Here is a 21900-nt window from a genome sequence, read left to right as displayed (position 1 = left end):
TTGTTTCAGAGAGATGAGAACTTCAATATGATGGAGTTGTTCTCCTGTCTTGGCTTTTCTATGGTGTTTAACTGACTGCAGCAGAACTGCATGTATTAAATTCAAATTTGATTTACCTAACAGTTAACCCTTCAGTGCACTGTGGAATTAGCATGAATTGCAGGTCAATGGCATAGTTAGAACGGAGACAAAATGTTGTACCTGATCAGTTGCAGAGATCGGCAAAGAACTGTCACTTCGATAGAATTAGGATCGAGAGCACTCTCTTGTAGGAAACTTGGTATTCAAAAGCTGTGAATTTCTTAAGATTGATATAAGTAGTGATAATGGAAGAAAGCACAACCGCTTTGTCTTTGAAATTAAAATGTCGGCTTTTAAAACAACTTTTCTAAAAATTTTTCTGAGTTTAGTAACTTTCTGTCATGGTGTAACCTGGCAGGCAGCTGAACACCACACAGCCATTCGCTCGCTTTCCCCCCAGTGGGATAGGGAAGGGAATCGGGGGGGAAGTAAGACTTGTGGGTTGAGATGAAGAGTTTAATAGGACAGAAAAGGAAAGGAAAACAATAATGATAATAATGAAAGAATATACAAAATATGTGATGCTCACCACCCACCGACTGATGCACGGCCAGTCCATGAGCAGTGGCCCCAGCCAGCTTTCCCATAGCTTATATACTGAGCATGGCGTCACGTGGCATGGAGTGTCCCTTTGGCCGGTTGGGGTCAGCTGTCCCAGCTGTGCCCCCTCCCAGCTTCTGTGCATCTCCAGCCGTCTCAGTCGGTAGAGCATGAGAAGCTGAAAAGTCCTTGACTTAGTGTAAGCTCTGCTTAGCAACAACTAAAACATCAGTGTGTTATCAGCATTATTCTCATCCTAAATCCAAAACACAGCACTGTACCAGCTGCTAGGAGGAAAATTAATTCTATCGCAGCTGAAACCAGGCCACTTCCATATTCTTGATGAAGTCTTCATATTTGGTCAAACTCTGCTGTTCTTTACAACAGTGAGATTCTGGATAATTAATTTTCTTATTGTTACTGTCAATTAATTGGGATATAAATTTGTTATATTAAAGGTGCGCCATGTCACAGAAGAGTTGGCAGGAATAATCTGGGAAAAGTCTGTGCTTGAACATCTAAAGCAACAGGTAAAATGTTATTGAATGACATATGATGTTCTTAAAATAGCAAAGTGCTCATATGAGCTGCAGAATGATGGTATGTGAATAAAGGAGGGATTTTTACTACGCAGTATCATTTACGTGCTTGCATCGCACCTTTGGGCAATGAAGTTAATGAAAATCTTGATACCTGGAAAAAACTCATGTGCAATTTGAGTCGCTTAAAAGTATGCAGTGACTGGGGACAGAGGCATCTACGGGCTGTACCAGGCATTCCCCCTCTGGAAATCACGCCCGGCTTCCCTGGGAGCGGGGACGTGACCGCGGGCGCCCGGTCCCGCCGTGGGAGCGGGGAGGAGGCTGCCGGGGCCGCGACCCCCCTGCCCGGCGGCGCCCCCTCCCTCCCCTCCCTTCGCCCCCAGCCCCTGCGTCCTCTCTTCCCCCGCTCCGCTCCGGCGGCTCCCGGCCCGCCGCCACTCCCCTCCGCCCGGCCCGCGTCCCACGGCACCGGGGGGACATAAATCCCTCCCCGGCGGCGGCGGCTCGCCCGTCCGTCGGCAGCCGGCCCGGGGCGATGGAGGCGGCGGGCGGCCGGGCGCTGCCGTGCCTGCTGGCCACCCTGGGGCTGCTCTCGGCGCTCAGCGCCGCCGGGACGCTCTTCCTCCTGGCGCAGTGGCGGGAGCTGGGCGCGGCGCTGCGGGAGCTGGAGGCGGCGCGGCCCGGCGCGGCCAACGGCTCCCTGCGGGACCCGCTGGGGCCCGGCCGGGGCCCCCCACCCGCCGCCGGGCCCGGGCCCGGCTGGGGCCCCCCACCCGCCGCCCGCAGCAAGCGGAGCCGCCGCGGGGAGCGCGCCCGCGGGCACGTCCGCGCCGAGAACGACGAGATGCTCATGCTGATGACCTACTCCATGGTGCCGGTAGGGCGGAGGCGCCCGCCCCGGCGGGGCTGGGGGGCGGCACCGCCTGCGGCTGCCCTCCGGGGGGCCGCGCCGCTGCCGGCTCCTGCCGGGGCGGCGGCGGGACCCGGCGGGGGGGGGGGGGGGGGGGGCGGGACGGGACCCGGCAGCGCCGGCGCTGGCCCCCCCGGTACCGGCCCGGAGCCCCGGGGAGAGCCGGGCTGAGGCTCGGCCCGGCTTCGGCCCGAAGAACCCACGGCACGTGCGGGGGGACGCTCCCGTTCGCGGCGGCAGGTCCGGGCCGCTGCGAGGCTCGCGTGGGGCAAAACACCCAGCCGGTGTTCGGGGGAGGGGCAGCGCCTGCCAAACGGTGGCTGCCGGCTGTAAACGCTGAGGTGCTAGGAGTTGAGGGGCCGTATAGCTTACAGGTTATGATTAAACTTTTAAAACGGTAGTTAGGTAGGCAAATGGAGCGAAGTTGTTTGTTAGTAGCGTGGGTTTAATGAAACTTCAAAAGTTTAGTTGCAATAAAAAGTCAGCCTTCCAGTTTCCAAGGTGTCAGATTTTTAAATCTCTGCACCGCTCATGGAGGAGAGCTGTATGTCCTTTGGCAACACTGCATAGTTTTTTGCAATTCAGTGGCAAGATTATCCTTGCTTGGGAGGAACTAGGTCATGTAGCTGAAAAAATATGTAGGTCATATAGTTGAAAAACTTTGAATAGATAGAAAAAGGAAGCGCTTGAGTGCCATGTTTTTTAATTGTCACCTGAATTGCACTGATTGGTAAGAATAATGCTGCTGAGATAATTGGAGGGTCCCAAAGCAAGTTGTAATCATTTCAGCAACCTCAACAAAACCATCTGGATTAAAATGTGGTTTGAATTAGAGCACACATGGACAATGTGTATTTTACAAATTACAGGGTAGAAGCCACGTGTTTTTGAGGGGTGTGAGGGGGAAGAGAACCAGCAAATTCTGATATTCAAGACCAGTTAGCTCTTCTTGGCTAATTTAAATTGAGTCTAAAACTTTGGAATGTAAGAGCTGTTTTAGTACAGCCTGGAATCCAGTAAATTCTCAGTATGTATCTGACAGAATTGAAATCCGTAGTCAAATATAGTTTGATTTTGCAGCAACAGAATACTTGCCATCAAAATACTTGTCCTTTATTTGAGTCTGTTAGATTTGTCACTTGAAGCTAATGATGCATTAATTTTAAAAATACAGATTGAAAGCGGCAAATAACCCTGCTAGGACTAAACATCAGTCTGCCTTTCCGATTGACTTACACTTGTTCGTTCTGTCTTTTGGGACTAGTGCATTCCATTATTTGTAGATAGAGTAATTGTAAAAAGACGAATACATGTGCAACTGGGTAAATATGGTCATAAATTGTCACATATTGTACAGCCCTGAAATAATAATATTATTCTTTTCAGACTATAAACAGCAGACTTTCCTATAAACAGTTGAGGCATGTCCAGTGCTTGTGTTCATAACATTCTCATTTCTGCTGGATGTTTTGATGAGTTGCAGGACTCTTTGGAGTGTTGACTCTCAGCAGGCAGGACATGTAACATGAATGTTTGCCTGGCCAAACCCCATGTATTTTGTAAAGATGTCTTTTTAATTGGTAACTTTTAGTCTACTCTAGATTAAAAGCATCTGTATGAATGTCTCCTCCAGCTTGGTTTTTATAAAGTCTGTCATTGCTGGGATTAAGTATTTTGAATGGGCGAAGGTTATTCCAAGATAAGAAATCACTTACTTGGAACATAGGTCATCTTCCTCACTGGATATGCAATGCTGGAAAAGTATACATCATTTGATACAAACATAAAATAAAATTGAATGTAATTTTTATTGGCTGATGTTGGCTTTTAATACCTTCCACTGGCAGAGACAATGCATGGACAACCACGCCTGTTTGACAGTAATGGGTGAACTTTAATGCCTAGATGATGTATGGAGTTGTCCGCCCATTATTTTCTTCATATTTTCAGTAAGGTATATTGAGCAGATTCCTATGAGAGAAACACTGCTGGAAGAGGTGGATGGTGTCACAATATTAAGGCAGTTCTGAATAGTTTATCCTTATAAGCACAGAGTGGACAGTTGTATGTTTGTCTTTGGAGTTATTTCTGTAGGCAAAGCAAACTAGATAATTTTATGGCATGCATTGTTTTCAACTTTATTTTCTTTGCAATATTAGGTCCGAGTGATGGTGGATTTATGTAACAGCACAAAAGGGATATGCTTAACAGGTATGTTTATTGCCTTAAGCATTATACCTGAGTCACCTTCAGGAATACAGAATGACAATGTTTTTAAAGAACTTGAGGTCAGTGGCTATGTCAAAGAACTATGCTATTTACTTTATCGGAATTTACATATCAATTGGGTTATTTATTTTAAACAAGATAACATGCTCCTTTGGGACTTATCTATACCTATTTACTATAAATGCTGGAATTTAAGGAGTTCAGCTGATGTTTACTTGGAGCTATTTCTTTCCCATGTAATTTTCGTAAGTAAATTTAATAGATTTGGGTGTTTAAAATACTAGTTGAGGTTTAGTCTTGGTATTTTTGTGTATGTCCCCATACTTCAAGGCTAACAGGGGATGAACATATATGGTGTAGAATCTTGCTTCCATTGTTGTAACTGTTGTGGAGTAGTGGGACTTAGATGGGGAGTGTGTTTGCCTCCCCTTCCTTGGACCATGATAACAGGATGTTGGGTTTCCCGTGTTACCAGTGAGGTGTTGGAACAGCTGATGACTGGGACAAGAGAAGATTTGAGAAGATTCTATGTGATTTGGTGAAGAGCATGTCAGGTATTAGCCAACTAAGGGCTATGGCCCAGCTTTGAAGTCTATAACAGACTGAGTTGTGTTCTTTTTGGAAATGAGATTGGAAATAAGCTACTTTTTATGACTTTAAGAAAACACTTCACTTGCTGTCTGGTTTGTATTTTGAAATGGCTATAAGGTAAATTTGTGTCAACTGATCTGAACATAAAGGAGAATTACCATAGTACACACAGATGTTAGATACTACTTCTGAAACTGTACATCAGTCCTGATTGCAACTGAGGCTGAACCATAGACAAACTAGAGGTTTATTTCTCTGGGGTCCAGACTCCTGCTACTTTGGTGCTTTCTGCACCTTTTTGCTCTCTTGACAGTATTAAACTTTGTCTCTATTACTGGCTTTCTCTGCTAGAGGCCTCTGAGACTTTTGCTACTTTTCAAGCACCTTTCTAGTTTATCTTATGATTACAAAAGGATAATCAAGAGCCTTGGTTTTTGAGTTGAAGAAGTAATTGGATGCACTAATGGACTTAACATTGTAGTGTGGAAAAAATGGTCATTTACTGGAAAATTGGCAGAAAGATGTTAACTGATATTACTGGCTGTACTGATTAAAAGGGATAATTGCTGTAATGGTACTATAAAATGGTTTTCACTTTACTAATAATGCTTTCTAATTAATGCTGAAAATTGTCATCTTTAGGGAAATCTAGTAATTACTGTTATTTTCTGTTGTAGAGAGTTTTGTTGAAACAAGACAGTACTTTGTTGGCTGGTAAAAATGTCTGCAGAACTAATTCGGCTCTTTGTTTGCAGCTACCACCTTTCTTTGTATTCTTCTAACCTGCTTTTCCTGTTTGTAGTTTTCCTTTGTTGTTGTTCTTTTGTTTGTTTGTTTTTAACGTGTATTGGGGATCATATAAGATAAATCTTGTTACAGAAACATTTTCTGGTTTACCTTGCTTTATTCTTGCCTGCTATTCTTTCCTGTCTTTAAGGCCCTGTATTTGTACTAAGTCAGAGAGAGTGAGATAGATATTTTTGTATTACATGTTGCTGAATAACTGAAGCAAGTCCAGATTCTAACACATCAACCAGGTTCTGTGGGGAGCTTGGTCCAGTCTGGAGACCAATTACATGTGAAAAGCCTGATTGTGATTTAGACATAGTTAGTAGGCTTGACAAGACCTTTTTTCTTTTTTTTTCTCTCTGTTTAATTAGTCTGAATCCTGAACTGCAATAAAATACCCATAAAACACAGAGGAGTGTGGCATGTACTTTTACTGTGTATTTTCAACAGGATTTTTAATTCTGACATTCACCAGTATTGTAAAGCTATTCTTCATCTACCACAACAGGATCCTGGAGAACACTTACATAAAGGAAATTTAAAGATTGTTAGGTGCCTTACAACCATGGCATTGCAAAGTGAGATTACATTGTAGAGGTGGTTGTTTGTCAAACCTTTATCGACTGAAATTTGCAAAAAGCAACATGTATGTGTATATGTTATTGCTTTTAAGGATACCCTTTCAGTAAGTCTGACTTTCTGCTAATGCACAGTTAGTTGTTTATAATACAAACCAGTTAAACCCGTAGGTGTTCATTTTGCAATGTTCTGATCTAATGCTAATCATTTCAGTTTGGAATTGCTTTTTGTTTTCTTGATAGGTTAAACTCACTATTTCTTCTTTTGTGTGTTCTTTTGCATGTTCTTCTTGTAGGCCCCCCGGGTCCCCCAGGTAAGATACTTGTCCAATTGCAGTAACATTTTTGGGTGATTGTAACAGTTGCTGGTACAAAATGTTGAAATGTAGAAATGTATCTTTTACAGAATAGTCTTCCTCTGCTAATTAGAATGAAGGAGGATTGAATGACTGCCTGCCTTTATAATTTTCCTATTTAGGTCAATTCATGCCCCTTCTGAGAGGGGGGAGGTTTTGGACATTATACTTTTCTAGTGGAGGCAATAGGATAGTTTCACATTTGCTAAAACATACTTGATCAAAACCAGATGAAGTAAGTAGCATTTGGCTGAAGAGAGGAGTATATATATTTAAAAAACCCCAAGGAAACTGATATTGTAATTTAACACTAAAAACATCTCTTTAAAAAATATGGGTTACTGATTCCAGCCTCCTGCCTTCTCCATAACTTTCCTCCTTTCTTATTTAATTCTCTCTTTCTGCTCTCACTGGTGTGGTTGCTAGGCTATAAGAATGGTTACTTGATTTATTTCTGTGCTACTTTAGCTGTGGTTCTGCTTAGAATAATTCTCTGTATCAGAAAAGTATCGGGTGCTTTTTGTTTGTGGGGGTTCAAATAGCAATGAAGAGGGAGTGATGTCTTGTATCAACCGATCGTGGTTTGGCACTACAGTACTCTGGACAAGTAGGTAAATGCTTTTCTTGTGTTAGATTAGTCTGGCTAATATCATAAGCAACTTTAAAGCCTATGGGGCTTGTGGAAGGTGTTATAGTCACTGTGAAATTCAGAAATAGGATGGGCCCCACTGTGTTTGTCCTTGAAGTGGAATCCAAAAAGCTGATCTGTGCTGGCGTTAATTTAAAATGTGTACAGGATTCATTGCAGTCAGCTTTCTTAAACTAAGGCCAGGGTAAAAAAGCACCTTACCTTTATGTTTGGTTTCACAGGTTTTTTTGTTTGTTTGTTGTGGGTGGGTGTTTGTATTGTTTGGTTTGGTGGTGGGTTTTTTGTTGGAGGACACTTTATTGGCATGGAGAACATAATGGCCAATTAGTGGATTTTGTATGTCTAAGGAATACATATATATACATACACACACCCCGTAGTAGAGATAAAGATAAATTGTATTTAACAGTGAAAATTCAGTTGTGCTGTTTTGTTTGCTCAGGGCCTCCTGGACTTGATGGGCTGCCTGGCTACAATGGATCAGATGGAGTCCCAGGTATACCAGGACAAAAGGGAGAACCAGGAATAAATGGAAAAAGAGGAAAAATAGGTATTTTTTTTTTTCTGGTGGTTGTTTAAAAAAGAAATCCTTTCTTTACTGTTATATTCAGGTGTAGTTACTTTTAGACTTTTGTAGGGGGAGAAGGGTTTCGATGTTTTAAAGAAGGTCCATGTTGCAGAATTCTGTAGCATTCATTGTTTTACACTAAGCTTTGGTGTAGGTTACTTCAGTCTTACTCCACAGTGAGGAAGATGCTATACATACACTACAGAATATTGCAAATTAAAGCTATTGAATGCATTTAGTTGAATCTCAGTATTCTGAACTTGCTAGTAAATATTGTTATTGTAAGAATATTTCCATTCCATCAACCTGCCAACACAATGGCCCTTTGACTTTAGACATCTTAAAAAAAGAAAGCCAGAGTTTGGGGGTGGAAGTTGTTATAAACCTTGGAGCAGCATTTTTATTTAGTCTCAGATAAACTTTGTAATGCAGTAGGGTCTCAGGTACTATTTTAATGTAGCTGACACAGATGAGGCATCTCTGCTAAATAGCCCATAGGCTGCGGATAGCCCACAAGCAATCTTTCGTGTTGGTCAAGGAAACTATTTTGTCTAACTTGTTGATTTCACAATGACACGTTTCTGCTAAGAACAGAGGGAACCAGCAGTGGGAGTGCTGCTGTCACTTGGCTGTCCAGTTCATCAGCATGTGAGGAAATGGAACAGGGCTGGCTAGAGAGAACAGTAGTAGACTGGGCACGTGAGGTTCAACAGATCACTGTGCAGTAGCTGCAATGGCGGTAAGCAGTTACTGTGTTCAGAGCCTGTAAACTATTGTGAAGTTGTAAAGCAGTAATTGGTGATGCACAATAGCTATGTGCGAGCGCTGATGGATAATTGGTGCCTTCAAGGCAGAGTGAGAAAGCAGCAGGCTGTGCATGGTAGGAGGGTAAGGGGGCACAAGGGCAACAGAATGGTAGAACCGAGAGGGGGTGGAGAAGAGGAAGGGTATGTTGATGAGTAGACAGGCTGATGTTAGTGGGTTGGCATTTATAGCAGCCCATCTATTACGCTGGCTTTTGCACCTAGCTGTGTGGGCTTGCTGGCAGGTACAAATGGAACAATTGTCTAATCTATCTTGAGACATTATGTGGTCTGTCACTTTAGTATCCTCAACAAATTTTTAAAATTGGGAGAGAGAACTGGTCTTCAGAGAGTCAGGTGGCGATTGTGCCAAAGACACGTTTCAGATTTCACCCCCATATTGTAATTCTGTTTCTGATTTCACAAAATCAGTTTAAATAGTAAAACCATATGTGGAAAACCAAGCATTTTCTTCTCAAGTATTAATAAATGTAATTTATTTGAAACCTATGCCTGTGAGAACATTGATGTTTCTATTTGTACAACTGTTTTATGTTTCTTCCTCCTAAAGCAAGAAAACACTAACTGCCGCAAAAGTCGAGGGTGCAAAGTTTCGATGTTTCAGTTGTATGAACACACCACTGTTTTCCTTACTACAAAGGGATATCTTTTAAATATCTTACTTTACTACATGATCAAGCGCAAAGAGTATACGGACTGATCATGCTTCTACCATGTGTAGAGGGAGGGTTCCAGTAGCTACATGAAATGTTACTGGGTAGCTGTATCAATGCTCTGTTGGGACAATGGAAAATGTTAAAAGTGCAACGTGCACTGTAACGTTAGTGCACAATGACTGTAAGAAAAAGTCTAGAAGAACCATGAAAATGCCCTTCTTTAATGCCTTACACATGTGACAAAATAAGTTACTTCACATCTTTCCTTAGTATTCCTACTTACCCAGAATTTTGCCAGCCAGTATTAACAAGGCCCAGGTCTGTATATTTCGTGTTCAAAACTGAGATCAGGTGAAGAATGTATTACTTGTACCAAATGGATCGTACACGGTTTCCCTTCATATTAGGTTACAACGTTGTTTTGAAATTGGAACGAATTACAGCTATCCAGTTAAATACAGGTGAAAAAAACCAACTAGAGTGAATTCCTTTTTTGTATTAAAAAAATGTGTTGATTGATGCTTAATATTGGAACGGTGTTCTTGGTACTGAAATGCTTTTTATTTGTAGGTATACCAGGACCAAAAGGTGATCAAGGACAGAAAGGAGAACCTGGAGAAATGGGTTTACCTGGCAAGGATGGCATGCCAGGAGGAAAAGGTGCAAGAGGAGCCAAGGGTGAAAAGGGGGATGCAAACAATGATGTGATATTAGAAGGTAGGAAGAAGTACTCTTAGGAGCTCTATTGCAACAGTGTACTTGGCAGAAAAAGATATACTCTGCTCTTGAAGCATGAATGTGATCTGCAAGAGTAGGACCAACCTGCATGACCATGTTATCCACAGTGAAGTCTGAGTATTTTTCTGCCCAGGAGATTATGTTCTCTTTGTAATGCAAGTCTTCAAAAAAACTTTTCTGCTTGGGCTTTGGGTTGAGGTGTACATGAATTTCACGATTTCCAGTACAATTCCAGACAGTTGACCTCTTTCTGCTCTTTCTTGCAGTGTAGTTTTTTTTTCTATGAGAAAATGAGGGCTAGATTTACACTCAGGAATATATGAAGCAGCCACAAATATAAGCCGTGTAAAATTACAGCACTGTAGCCTCTAAAGTTGAAGTCGTAGAAGGCAACAGTGCTCTAATGTACCTCTAATACAGACAGATAAATTGCATTGATATCCTACAACTTGTGAAGATCTGTATCGCTCACCTTCTAACAAACAGCATCCTAGTGTTCTGTATGCAGAAACCTCTTCAGAAGGGAGAGGCTGTTTTAGAGATATCTCAAAGTCTGTCATGCAGACACGTATAGTTCTCTGCAGGTTGCCTGTTGCCTACAGGGCCTGCAACACTGTACTCTGTTTTGTACCCAGGTGCAAAAGGTGAACCTGGACCACCTGGGCCCCCTGGACCACCTGGACCCCCAGGGCCTCCAGGAAAACGTAAAGATAAAGGTAAAGCACAGCTTCAGGAGAACATATACAGCAGCAAATGCACAGGTTAGTTCTTTCTAGTGTTCTTTTTAGTATTATAAACAGGTTCAAGATTAAAACCATTGCTCCAAGTCTCACAAAACAGTAAGCATGTGTTTAATTTTGCTGGCATCAGTAAAACTGCACAAACTTAATGCTGTGTATGTGCTTTGGTGTTTTGCTGAAATATAATTTGGATAAGGCAGCAAGCTATGTCCAGTATTAGTCTTTTAATTGTGCTATGCTAATGCTCAGGCAAAGTATTTACACATGGTGATTTCTTTTAATGGGGTATACTTGGAAAGGAAGAGAAATGCAGTTAAAATTTTTTAGTTTTTAAGCGCTGAATTTTAATTTTACATGTAAATGTACACCTGTTAACCAGTCTACGTTTCACTGTATTCTATAAAATGAAATTGCCTGATCATTGGCAGAACTGAAGCAAGTTTGAATTAGCTAAGAATTTTAGAAGCTGGAGGAATACAAAAGGATTCTCTGAGACTTGGGTCCATTTGAATATGTAAGCTTTGGAGCAGGGCGATCTTTATTTCTTTTCCTTTGTTGCTTTTTATCAGTATTATATTCTGAATGAGAGGTGGATCATGAGGCCCTTCTATTTCCTTTACTGTAGCTGTGTTGGTGAGATATATGGCTAATTCCAATATTCAGAAAGGGAAAACTAAAGACAGAGTAGATTCCCTTCAAACTGTGGCTGCAAATTGCACAGCAGATACTGTTAGAACCAAAATATGAGCATGCAGACTACCAGGTTATAGACTGTATAGCAGCTGCTCCACTTCAGCAAAAAGTCACTGATTAGGTGCTGATGTAATGAAGAGTTTGCATGAGAGATCTCTGGCATGGTTTTCAGGTGTGCTGGATATCAATTAACCCTCATAGATTAAACTTGATATTGTGGGTTGTTGAAAAACCATGTCCACGTCAGTGTTTCATGTAACAACTTCTACCCATGTCTTAGAAGATCTTTTCTTCAAATAGATTGAAGCTGTGCCTCAGATAAAATCCATGTGTGTGTGAGCTCATGTGCCCGTATGTGGCTTTTAAAGAGTAGTGCTGCCTCTGCTGTGTGGAGCACATATAAAGTTAGTTGGCATATATCTCCTCCTTCAGCAGATGGCTGGCTGGAAGTACTCTGCTGCCTCAAACAGTGGATTTTGTAAATACATCAACAGATATAGTGTACTGAGCATATTTTTTCCATGCCTGAAGTTTATATGGATTTAAATACATTAACAATATCTAAATACTTGGTGGAAGAAAGTGTTGGTGTCAACATGATACCAAAGACTATATTCATATTCTAAAAACCTTCTATGGTAAACACATTTCTTACTATACTTGTACAGATATTTATATTTATCATAGATAAATTTCATTTTAAACTGGATTTTTCAGATAGGCTTTGAATTTCTTTTTGCACATTTGAGTGCGAATAGCTTCTAAGAGGTTAACAGGGACATTGAGACTCTGTGAAAGTATTTGCGACTTTTGTAATCAACTTTATTTTCAACAACATTGAAAAGAAAATGTAATCTCTGTGATCTTTGGCTTCTCTAATGCTCTAAACAATTCTGTTTTGAATTAGAAGTATTAAATGAGGGTTTGATTTTTCTAATGCTTTTCAGTGCCAGTTCAGGCACACGGGGCAGGGAGAGTGGGTGCGGTTGGGAAGGCTGGTGCTTGGAAATCAAGGGTGTTCTTACTCATTTTGTTGTGAAAATCAGCAGCCATGTTTTAAAAGTATTTCAAGATGGATGTCTGAAGTTGCTGGACTTAATGAAAATTTTGGCAAAAAATGTTATCATATATTCCTGAAGACTCTCTCTCAAAAAAAATCTGGTTTTGAGATTTGCATTTCAAATTATTTCTACATACTGCAAGAGGAGAGCCTTTTTTTTTTTTTTTTTTTTTTTTGGCCAGTACAGAATTAGCAGTAGAAGGTGAGAGGAGCTGGTTGTTTGGATGCTCAGGAGCATGGGTTTTACAACTATTGTGGTATTGTGATAACTGGAAAATTTTGGTTCAAGGCATTGGCTGAGTATGGAAAGCAAAGAGAAGCTGGTGCAAGAACAGCATTGTATTTCTAGCTTACTCCAGCTTGAGAATGGAAGCAAACTTTTGGTTTTGGATCTACACACTGGATCTGCCTGTTCTTGTTTTATACCCCTGGATGGTATGGCATTCGGGATGATAGTTGTGGATTTCTGTGACTGTTGCTACCTCTACAGTTCTGGGATGAATTTTCCTCCCAGCTGTTTTCAGGGAGCTCAGAGTGATCCTATAAAAGAATGATGTCTCAATTACTAATCTTCCACATTTCTGGAGAAGAGAGTTATCTGTGACAGTGTTTGGTAAAGCGGGGTTTCTTTTGTAATCGGGAATGTAGTTTCTTGATAGGCATACCAAAATGGTATGCACAAGAACTTCATGCAGATATTAAATGTGAAACAAGCAGAACAATTTGTATGTCTCACCATCAACAGGGTGATACGTTTTTATGTCACAATCGTTCTGCACAGTTTGTTGAGCTGAAAAATCTTTTAAAAATATTATAAATACTATTAACAAGTGAACATTTAATACTGGGTGGAACATATATGAATTGTTTCCACCTCTTATTTTTAATATAGCATGTAATTGTAATTGTAGCAGCATGTAAGAACCTCAGTCGGGAGTTTCTGGGCATTGAAATATCAGAACAGAGCCCAAAAAGCCTCCTTACAATGGAAAGTAGACAGCTGGAGCAGAAATCTCATCCTATTTGAAATTCAGAAATGCATGAACTGTTGTACAAGACAAAATTGGACCATTTACTCAGGTAGCCTCTTTTCAAGTGTTGAAACAGACTGAAGTGCTTTGCCAGATAAGCTATCTGGTGGATTTCTGATGGATTTTAAATCTTGGTGTGCAAATGGGAGTAATACTCAAATAACTCTGCAAAGATGAGATCTTCCACAATGAGCATTTACGGTTTATGAGTCAGTAGGCTGCAAGATATTATTACCAAAATTCAAAGAATAAACAGCTTTTGTAATTAAATATTCATATCCCTTTGAAGAAAACAGAATGAGTGATGATTTACAACTGTAATTAGCTTATTACATAAGAATACAAGAATGGTTTCTTTAAATTAAATTTTGAATCAGGTAGAACTTTGTCTTTAAGAGAGGAGAATAATTAGGTGGAAGCTCAGGTGTATTTGTTCTCAATGGTACTGTTAGCTAAATTGAAAAGAAACAAAACATCCCTGCTCCATACTCCCTCGCTCCATCCTTCTCACCCTCCCCAGACAGACCAGATCAATAGTTTTAATGTCTTGTAAACTCTATTAACTCTCAGCCAGAATATTTTATGATAGGAATCAGTAGGATATTTATCTTTTTTTTGATGGAAAGAAAGCAGTGAAAATTTCACATAAGAGTCTCTGATTGAAAACTATCTTTTTAATCTCAGTTGCTTTCTGTTTCATGCAGCTGGAAGTCCTCAGAGAGTACTGCAAATATTCTCAAATGCAAATAGTGCACTCAGCTTCACCACAAACACTGATCTGGTCCTTGACTATTCTATACTCTTAGATAAACTACTGTATAGGGAACTGCTCATTCAGTTCACTGTATCTATTAGACTCAGCCCAAGAAAACTGGCTTGTGCATTGCAACTTATAATTTCCCAAGTGGGTTCCTTTTTTGAGATATTTTGACCGTATTTTGAGATCAGAAGCTGGAAAGGGAGCTAGAGGGATTGTTAGATTCTAGCTATAGACAGTCATTTTCCCATGGTTGGATTGACTGTTTGTGCCTTATTTTGGAGATACGCTGTGATCACTTACAAATGTGAATGTCATACCACCAGATGCCCTAAATAAATGGGTAGGTGAAATATGTGTTGTTCTTGCTCTTTCTTGGTGTAGTTTCATTCTGCATGAATAAAGAGAGGATATAACCCAAACGAAAAAAAAACAGTGCAGTGTAAGCTGTCCTTTCCTGAATGTCACAGTACCCTTTCAGCATTACTTTATAGTTATTTCATATTTTTACTCTTTCTCGTTTAAGCTTCATGACAGCCCTGTAAATCCCCAAAATATATTGGAAGGCAACAACAAAAATGCCTGCCTGAAGAATGCATGTCAAGCAGTATGAAAAGTGTAAAGAGATGAAAGTTAAGAAGAATTACAAAACAAGGCTACAGTGAAATCAGGATACCCTCAGCAAAGAGCTGGGAACTGCTTTCTGTGGTTATTTGTTCTAAGCAAACTGAAATGTGCTGCCTTGTTTTAAAGGCAGAAGAGGTATCTGGGCTTACAGAAAAAGGTCCATACATAATTTCATTCAGGCATTGCTTTAACAGTAAATGCTAAGAGAAAACCCAAACAGTTACTCTTTAAATTGCTGAGGGGTGGGGAAAAACGTTTCCAGGTGTTTATTTGTTTCTAATGTGAACCATTTCTATGTGTATAAGGAATATAGTGTATAAATTTCCCTTAGTCTTTCATATTGCTTCTTTAATGGCATGGATGACTGACCTGCATTCTTGTGCATTATGTGCTCAGTGTGTTAGTATGTTAGTACTTTATTACTGTCTAAGGCATTAACAACATGAGCAAAACTTCCAGTGTTGCCTGCAGAATACACCCCCTCTGCTGGTATATGTAGATTTGGGCATGAAGCTTTTGAGTTTAACCATCGCTCGTTTCCAAGAAAGCATTCTTGATATTTACTGCTAAATCAACCAGCTATCTCAGTTGTCTGAAGTTGTCTAAGGAAAGGGGCAACTCTGTCTTTCTAAGCAGCTACTTAGAAATTCACAGCGGAGGAATTAAATCTGTTGAGCAAAATTGGTTACTCCTCAAAGTTGAGTGTCAGCCTGACAACTTGAAGCAAACAAACCCAGCAAACACTTTGTTTCCTTGGCAGAAGTGAGAGCAGGTCTTTTTAAATCTCATTTAATGACCAGATCAACGTAATCTTTTTTTCCCCAGATGAAACAAAATCCCCATTGTCATTCCTTTATTTTAGTGGACTCACTGATGCGCATGTCTCATGTCAAATATAGAAAAATGACATGCTTTACCCTTTCTCTCTCAACTCTAGGTGAGACGTGTGCTGTACCGAATGATGATACCCTGTCTGGAAAAGCTGAAGAAAGAATGCCTGGTCCTTCAAAAAAACCTGGTAACCTGCCACAGAACATGACTAACTGCTACTTACTGTTTTAGTGCCACAGATTAGACATGTGCTTTTTCTCTACTAGAATGTGTCATAACGTCTGTAGGAAGTCCTGTTCACTTTGTCAGTGTACAGCAAACGTTTGGAACTTGGATGCGGGAACCCACAAATATAAGTGATGAAAGGATTTGGCTTACCATGCATTTTTCAGGTACACTAGTAGTAGTTGCTGATCAAAAATCAGTTGTTATACTAACACTGCTTTCTTAATTCCTTCTAACTTAAGTAATATTTCTAATCAAGTATGATGGGTTTTTTACCCACATCTTTTTCAGAATATTTTCTATATTACCTGACATATTTCCATAATATCTGACTATACATATAGCTATACGCTTTTTTAGTATCTTTAGACATTTTCAGAGTCAACATCAGATTTTGAAAGTAGTTTGAGGATTTTAGTTGTTGTTTTTTTTAACCAACCCAAGTTTACATAAATGCCTGTTATTCATGCTTTTTTATTCTTTTCTTTCAACAGTTTCCTATGGCTTTACTTCCCTAAATTGTAGCTAGGAGTTTCGCCTTTTCATTTAGCTAGGCATGAAAATGAATCAGATGCTGCAAGAGATACATTTAGTGGAGGAAAATTTCCAGGACCTAGGTGGAGAAAGGAAGTATTTTATGTGTATTTACCAACTGTGTTCAGAATTAGGGCCCATCAGGTCTGTGGGAAACAGGCCCTTGAATGCCACCTCTATAGATATTTTTGGTGTTTGTCTCTGGATTATTTTATCACATTCCAGCAAGTTGAATCACTACTGAAAACAAAAATACAACTGTTGTCTGTCAGATATTTGATTGAGGTTGACTTTCAGTAGAGATTGAATTTTAGGGTAGATATTTAAAAATTAGATGAACCAAACAAATCCTTTTTTCATGTTTTCCCCTTCATTTAGGAAACTCCATAAAAGAATATGAGAATTCCAATGCCTTGCTGAATGACAGCTACAGGATCATTAATATCACAGGATTCTTTTATGGATGTGGTCATGCAGTACAAAACAATCATCTGTACTATCAAAAGGGAGGAACCAATGTCATTCTGAAGTAAGTCAAACATCGTTGGCTTAAGGCAAGTGAGGTTGTAGAAGGAGGAGCAATGGTTTAGAGTGACAGAGGCGAACCTCAGAAAAGCAGGCTGTTTTCATTGTAGCATTTTATGTTTCTTTTTGGTCTTATCTAGAATGGGAAGAATGGAGGAATGGTTCAGAATTCTTTCCAGAACAGAACAACTAATTCTTTCCAATGTGTAACTAGAATGTGGGCCACTGGTTTTCCACCTGTGTGTGCAGATGCTGTGGGAGGAGAGGAACTGGGAGGGCAGTCCAGGTCCGTTACTCTGTTGTGACAGTCAGTTCTTTAAGCTCTGTGTTAACCTGAGCAGTTACTACACGATAGGACAACTGGGCCTCCAGATTAACAAGATGCCATGTGCAGAGGTGACCACAGATTTTTCTTCTGGCTATCCCAGGGTCCAACGGGTTTCTGCTAAACATTATATTGCTGTGGGTGTTCTTGCACTTGGATTCTTTGCTGTGTTCATAACTGTGAGAAAAAAAATGAACTAAGGAAGTTGGGGGTCAGAAAAAAACCCCCCCTGTATTTGATTTAAAAAAATAAGCTGCACATCTGCCTGCATCAGAATGAGAATTGGTTCAGTTGCAGTTTGGGGCACACAGATGAGTGGTTATATGATTTTAGCCCACTTGTGGAACTTGGCTTTCCAGAGCTGCTTGCTGGGTTGATGCACAAGCTTTGCTCTTGGATAGCACTGTTCTTAGCTGGTAGGGGTTGAGTTAATGCTGTTAGTACAGAGGAATGCAGAGGCACCAGCTGAGGACATGGCGACCTGGTGAATTGCAGATTCCATTGTGGAGGAGTGGCTCCACTGTTTGATTTCCTTGTAATAAGAAGTTCCTACAACTCTCCCAATGTATCTCCCTGAATTGGAACTGGGAATTACATCCCTCTTTCTTCAGTTTCTACTGAGGACAGACCCAGAAAATACAAATCAAAAACAATATCTCGTCTTGTGGGAAGAGCCAAAGAACGACAGTCCAAGGGCAAGTGAAAGATTGCATCTGCTTTCAAGTTCTCTTACACGACTCTGATGTTTGAGCCAAGAACATTACTACACTTTGATGTCTATTCCCAAGCAGGTGTGAGCGCTGCCTTTCTATATTCATTTGGATGCCAAGGAATGTGAGCAAGCTGCTTGGATTCTATAATATTTATTCTGCCAAAGACAAGCCCACTTTTTGGCAACCTCCTTTAAACATTTTTAGGGCTTTTTGTTTACACATCTGTAAAAGACAATCTCTGTCTAAGCAATACACAGTGATAGGACAGAGGTTGCTCACCTTTGCTTCGGTACTGTTAATTGGGAAATGCCTTCATGTACAGATGAACACAAACTTTTTGTGGAATTTTTCAAAACCTCTCTGAGAAGTGCTCTGAGATGGCCTTTCTGTTCAGTTATTCACGCTAACATTATTTACCTTCAGCACAGATAGAATGAGGCTCTGAATTCTGTGACAGTGAAGTCCTTGATTTTGGGCTGCGGAAAAGCTTCTGGGACTTTTTATATTGATCTAATAGAAAGAACAGGTGAGGACCTGGCTGGTTCATTTTGCAAATGTGGAAAAAAATATTTAAAAGGAGTTTCCTGTCACATCTGAAAGCTGGTAAAATGAGGTTTGCCTGACGTTTTGTCATGATCATCAGATCCCTGACATTGATTGCTTCATCCTTTCTTCGTTTCATAACATGCTTTCCCACCTCTGTTATTTTTGGTTGACTTCAGTGATCAGAAAAGTGTTTGTAGCTAGAGTTCCCTGTTCACTATATCTTGCCATTTATCCCAAGGTGCCAGAAGATTTAAAGAATTTCTGTCCTTGACTGGGGGAGCAGAAGAGACCTTCAGGAATGAAACCTCATTTTTCTGCTCCCTTCAGGATTGTCACATAAAAGAGGAAAAGACAGGGTGTTCTGTGTTGCAGATCTTGCATGTTTCTAATTACGCTTGAGATATTTTTTATCTTGTTGGCTCTATATAGACAAAAATCTTGAAGAAAATCTGCATTTCTCTGTGACTATTGCTGCTAAGGGCTGTCCTCCTAGTCCTTGCCCTCACATGAGGTCATTTACAAAAATGAAGCACTTAACAAGATTAACTGGGTTGACATACACATTTCTCAGAAATCTTCCTCAGCCTTTGAGGTTTTTTGTTTTCTTTTTTTTTTTTTTATTGCACATACATGATGCTGGAATGTGGAGTTGCTGCAGACATGAGTTTTACAAAAGCTGAGGAGAATCAGCTAGTTAGTAATTCCTCGCTTTTCTTAGGATGATTTTTCTAGTATATGCTATCAACACTTCTTCCACAGAAAAGTTACTCTTCCAGTATTTTCCCTTCTATTTTAAGTTCCTGGATATGAAATGTTCCTGTCATTAGCCTGTCTTTTCAGAAAACTTTTGTAACTGGAGCAGATTCCTGTACTGAGTAATGTTTTTCCTGTTTGAGGAATGAAGCTATACAGTTAGACAGAAGTCAGACAATGAAATGTGCTTCATTACAGAAGGTGTTACTTAGAAGGATAAAGCATACTCGCTCTGCCTTTGCTAAAGCACTTTGTTATTCAGTGATTTAATGCTAACTGCAAATGTGTCTTGATAGTAGCTGGTTACCCTCTCAAACTAGGAGGGGAACTCAATTTAGCTGCTCAATGATGCTGTCCTCAGATTATCATCCTATCAAGGAATAAAAACAATTTTATACATCAGAGATGAGACATTCAGGCTGTCCTGTTGGAGGCCAGCATAAGGTCAGAACTTTGGCTCTGCAAAAGTAGAATTTTTATTCCTTTGATGTTTCCTTGAGCACATCACTGCATTATCTGAACTGTTTTCAAAAGATGAACTCTTAAGACTAGGTGAACCTGCCCAGAATTCATACTGATTTCGTCAATCACATTTTCTCCCTTTAGTTCCCACCTAGTTGAAAGCAAACTTTGCTACAACCCTCACTTCACAAGTTTGGGCCTTCACCTGGTATCTGATTCTTTTTCATACCCATTCCTATGAGTTGCTTCTTTCATCTTAGTGATAATAAAGCTTATAGACTAAATAAAGTGAAATCTACCAAAGCAAGTTCATGCTTTTGTGCACTTTTTAGATTAGTTACTACTTTGGACTTTTCTCCTAGTGTTGTTTTGGAAGGTGCTTCATCTTAACAGACATCAGAATGGTCCTTGAACGCATGTATTTTCAACAATGCTTCTATCAGTAATCATGCATAAATGAATTTTTAACACAACATACTAAATGCTTTATCTCATTTCAGACTTGGGCTTGATAAAGTATCATTGGGCACACTGCTAATTGAAAATGCCTTATATCATCGTCGTAACTACCTCTTTTCTAACTCGAAGACGTATTTCAACGTAGCAGTGGATGAGAAGGGTCTTTGGATTATATATGCCTCAAGTGCTGATGAAAATATAATAGTGGCACATATCGATGAAGAAACATTTTCAGTCATTCGGCATATCAATACTACATATCCTAAGTCCAAGGCTGGTAACGCATTCATAGCATGTGGCATTATGTATGTTACTGATACTAAGGATATGACAGTAAGTTTTGCTTTTGATTTATTGAAAGAAAAGCAGATTGATGCAAGATTTGAGTTACGGTCTTCAGAGTCTGTTCTTGCTATGCTTTCATACAGTCTAAGAGATAAGAATTTGTATACGTGGGAGAATGGGAGCTTAATGGTATACCCTGTACACTTTGGCAGATGACTATATTTTTAAAATGTCATGTATGGGAGCCATGTTTGACTAAATAGATTATTTAAAGCTATAGGATATACACATGGGGGGGGGGTCTGTTCACTTGGTATAAATTTCTGTTAACTGATGGTGGTTTGTGTGTGCATAAAAGGGAGAACAGGCACTTTGAATAAACACACTTCAATTATATACGCCATTCTCGCCTTTTTAAAAGAATAGCTGTTCAGTATTGCAGCTGGCACACAGTTAGCACAGACTTACTATTGTTTTTCCCCTATTATTCAGCTCATAATTATATCTAATACATTGATTATTCCATGGTCGTGTGCTCAGCAGAGGCTATTTATAACTTTCAGTTGCAATCATCGTATCTGCAATTATTTTCTAGTCCATGAGTATGGTCTAGTATAAATGTCTAAATAACAAACTTCTGTGTACAAATACCTTTGTTATTTTCACATAAAACTTTCCACTGATTCTATGTGAACTTTTTTTTTTTGTTCTGGCCAAAGATATACAGCTATTAGAAATAGTGGGGATGGAAATAATTGTTTAAATAGAAAAAAAGCAGAAAGCTTCAAGTTTGACAAGTCCAGTCAATTATTACATATTCAAAAGCAAACTCCAGCCCAAATACAAGGAGAATGGGAATAATGGCATTATTAAATATTGAATATATATGAAATTGTGTTTAGTAAATGAAGCATGGGCATGGGAAGAAAATTAATGAGGTATAAAATTGAAGGAAAGATGTAAAATTTATGATTAAAATTCCCTTTTTAACAGTGTTTGAGTTGCTTGTGTTGCTGCAGACTCTTCCTTGTCCCTCGCTGACGTGTAAACCATACCACTATATAACTTGCTGATAGCTATATTTAAATTACAATAAGGTATATTTCTAAAAAAACCAAAAATACCCCACATTCATCTGTACAAATGAACTCATAAAATGAAGGGTATACTTTTTTGCTGCTATTCTTAGAAAAATAAAATAGCTGGAGCAGGAATGCATGTATTCATCATACTGCTTAGTGACTTAAGGTTAACAACAGATTAATTCAGTGATTTTTGAGCGC

The 21900-nt window shown here is 39.9% G+C and overlaps 1 protein-coding gene across 1 annotated transcript; it reads left to right on the top strand.

Annotated features, from left to right (window-relative positions):
- The first annotated feature begins 1467 nt into the window (after window positions 1–1467).
- On the top strand, window positions 1468–21612 carry GLDN (gliomedin). Its single transcript, XM_064456396.1, has 10 exons — window positions 1468–2040; window positions 4233–4284; window positions 6557–6574; window positions 7708–7815; window positions 9884–10030; window positions 10687–10812; window positions 15897–15977; window positions 16057–16182; window positions 16928–17078; window positions 20374–21612. The coding sequence occupies exons 1-10, from the start codon at window positions 1699–1701 to the stop codon at window positions 20831–20833; spliced, it is 1611 nt and encodes a 536-aa protein (XP_064312466.1). The 5' UTR covers window positions 1468–1698; the 3' UTR covers window positions 20834–21612.
- The last annotated feature ends 288 nt before the right edge of the window (window positions 21613–21900 follow it).

The sequence above is a fragment of the Phalacrocorax carbo genome, chromosome 7 (genome assembly GCF_963921805.1).
Source record: "Phalacrocorax carbo chromosome 7, bPhaCar2.1, whole genome shotgun sequence".
Lineage (NCBI taxonomy): Eukaryota > Metazoa > Chordata > Aves > Suliformes > Phalacrocoracidae > Phalacrocorax > Phalacrocorax carbo.
Note: the sequence above shows the minus strand (reverse complement) of the source record. Positions and strands in the feature narration are given on the sequence as shown.

Bases quoted from the DNA above. Each gene is read 5' to 3' on its own strand.
- GLDN (XM_064456396.1), top strand. From the start codon at position 1,699: ATGGAGGCGGCGGGCGGCCGGGCGCTGCCGTGCCTGCTGGCCACCCTG. The intron at 2,041-4,232 runs GTAGGGCGGAGG...TTGCAATATTAG, and splicing joins TGACCTACTCCATGGTGCCG to GTCCGAGTGATGGTGGATTT. The intron at 15,978-16,056 runs GTAACCTGCCAC...TTTCTCTACTAG, and splicing joins TGGTCCTTCAAAAAAACCTG to AATGTGTCATAACGTCTGTA.